Here is a 2,187-nt window from a genome sequence, read left to right as displayed (position 1 = left end):
AAGCTATAGTTAAAGCTATCGTTAACGCTCTGGTTAAAGCTATAGTTAAAGCTATAGTTAAAGCTATAGTTAAATCAATAGTTAACGCTCTGGTTACGGGTTAACGCACCGGTCCAATATAATGATCTCCTGCTTGAGTTGCAGGAATTCGGACTCGCTGACTAACACCAGGTCCCTCTCGGCCTCTATGGCAGCGATCTTCCTCCTCAGCTCTGTGTAATGCTGCAGGAATGTACCTGTCTGCATGTCACTCACGATCGCCTGCAGCTGCTCCACCTAGCGAGAAACAACAACACTAAATACAGGTGTGTGTTCTAGTTTGCACAATGTTCACCGCCTAGTTAGCTTCACGTCGAAGTAGAGGGAACACGCGCGCCACCTACCTGATTGTATAGGTACTAGAGGAAACGCGCGCGCCACCTACCTGACTGTATAGGTACTAGATGAAAAATCCGCGCCACCTACCGCGCTGTATAGGTACTCGAGAGAACACGCGCGCCACCTACCTGTGCGTGTAGGTACTCGAGAGAACACGCGCGCCACCTACCTGTGCGTGTAGGTACTTGATCTGTTTGAAGCGGTTGTCGGTAGAGCATACGCTGTCGCTAGGGCTGAGCACGGAGCACGTGCAGCGACCGTCACTGCCGACGTCCGACGCCACGACGCCGTAGCTGTCCTCGAACGACGGAGGCGATAACCCCGCCACCTGGTGGATGACAGAGGTAAATACGTCGTCACTGTGCTAGAGTGTAGCCCAGCTAACAAAGTTATGTTCCTTGACTGTTATGGGAATGTTTCTTTTAGGTTAGCAGAACATTATTCAGTAAACGTGTCTAAATAAGTGTTTTAGGACACGTTTTCCGACATTCTGAGCAACACGTTTTTTAACAAATGTTAGGCGAGTTAACATTTTCAGCACTACTTTCAGATAACGCATTGATCAACCTTCGCAACAGTGAGCACCTCATTAAGCGGCAGCCCACACTACGTGCATGGCTAGCAGCCGTATCTTAATGTTCTCGAGGCTCAGCGGCGTATGGCAGTTCCCACACACCTGCGACGACTCAGTACAAACAGCTGGCGTCATCCTTAACCCCTATCTATTCCCAACCCGTAACCCTAAACACTAACTCTAAACCGACTCGATTATCTTATATAAGGCGTGTTACAGTTACCCAAATTAATTCTATGGCTGTTTATAACCTTTGGCCTTTCATATTTTGCATTTGAACTGACAATCAATCCCAACCAACTGGTGGTAGGCTAAGCTGGTACAATGAATGTACATTTTCATACTTCAAAATCGAGTGTTTTCTAGCTTATCACAAAATCTTAATCGTGAATAAAACGGTTATAATAATTTCCAGACGGCATTATTTTGTGGGAAAGCGACGCATGCGCAAATTGGACTGGCCGGTACCCCTAGCTCGAGACAATTAATCTCCCAACATAATCTCCCAAAAATTACCATATGAATACTGATGAAATCATAAACAAAATACATTTGATACCTGTGCTATAGTTTGCAAACATCACAAAAACGGCCAATTAGGAGGCTTTCGAACCCATCCAAGACAGTTACACGTTCTTTCGAACATTTCCAAGAACATACTCTCTCCCCAAGCTAAACCAATGAATGCCATAACGATATGGGAAGTTCTTAGAATATTTTTGGCTAATGTAACCATAACCTAGAACCTCCAGGCGAATTTACGAGCAAGCATTCCAAAGAACATAACTTCTACCAAAGTAAACCAATGAATGCATGAACGATATGGAATGTTCTGTAAGAATATTTTGGCTAATGTAATCCAAACTAATGAACCGTCCAGCGAATGTTACGAGAATGGTTCCGGCTTTGCTGGGGAGCGGTTAGAAGAGAAGTAGAGTGCCGCGCTGCCGGGTTGTTAATAACGTGTAGTAAGCGACAATAACGTGGCGTTATTTACGAGGCCAATAGCTAGAGGATAGAGCTGCACCAGGATGTAGCAATACGGTTACAGCTATACGCCAAGAGCAAGTTGGTAGCCTACGGGCTTAGGGCCCAGATGAGAGATGATGAGAAAGGACTAGAGATAGAGACGTAGAGAAGAGAGACAAAGAAAGAGAGAAAAGAGAGAAAGCCTGGCATACCGGCCGCTGCGATGAAAGAGAGCAAGATAGAGATAGTATATATAGAGAGAGAGA

General features: G+C 45.4%; 1 protein-coding gene across 1 annotated transcript in view; it reads right to left on the bottom strand.

The window, feature by feature from the left end:
- LOC106819714 (noelin-like) overlaps window positions 1–2,187 on the bottom strand; it is a gene marked incomplete at its 3' end in the record, with an annotated part of 9,858 nt that overhangs the window by 1,969 nt on the left and 5,702 nt on the right. The window contains exons 2-4 of the mRNA XM_014824312.1: window positions 1,912–1,917; window positions 548–711; window positions 106–276 (exon numbers count right to left, since the gene is read on the bottom strand). Coding sequence (XP_014679798.1) covers window positions 106–276; window positions 548–711; window positions 1,912–1,917 — 341 coding nt within the window. The remainder of the gene's footprint in view (window positions 1–105; window positions 277–547; window positions 712–1,911; window positions 1,918–2,187) is intronic.

This window comes from Priapulus caudatus, unplaced genomic scaffold (assembly GCF_000485595.1).
Source record: "Priapulus caudatus unplaced genomic scaffold, Priapulus_caudatus-5.0.1 Scaffold4137, whole genome shotgun sequence".
Classification (NCBI taxonomy): domain Eukaryota; kingdom Metazoa; phylum Priapulida; class Priapulimorpha; order Priapulimorphida; family Priapulidae; genus Priapulus; species Priapulus caudatus.
The sequence above is the reverse complement of the archived record's forward strand: the minus strand, read 5'-3'. Positions and strand labels throughout refer to the sequence as shown.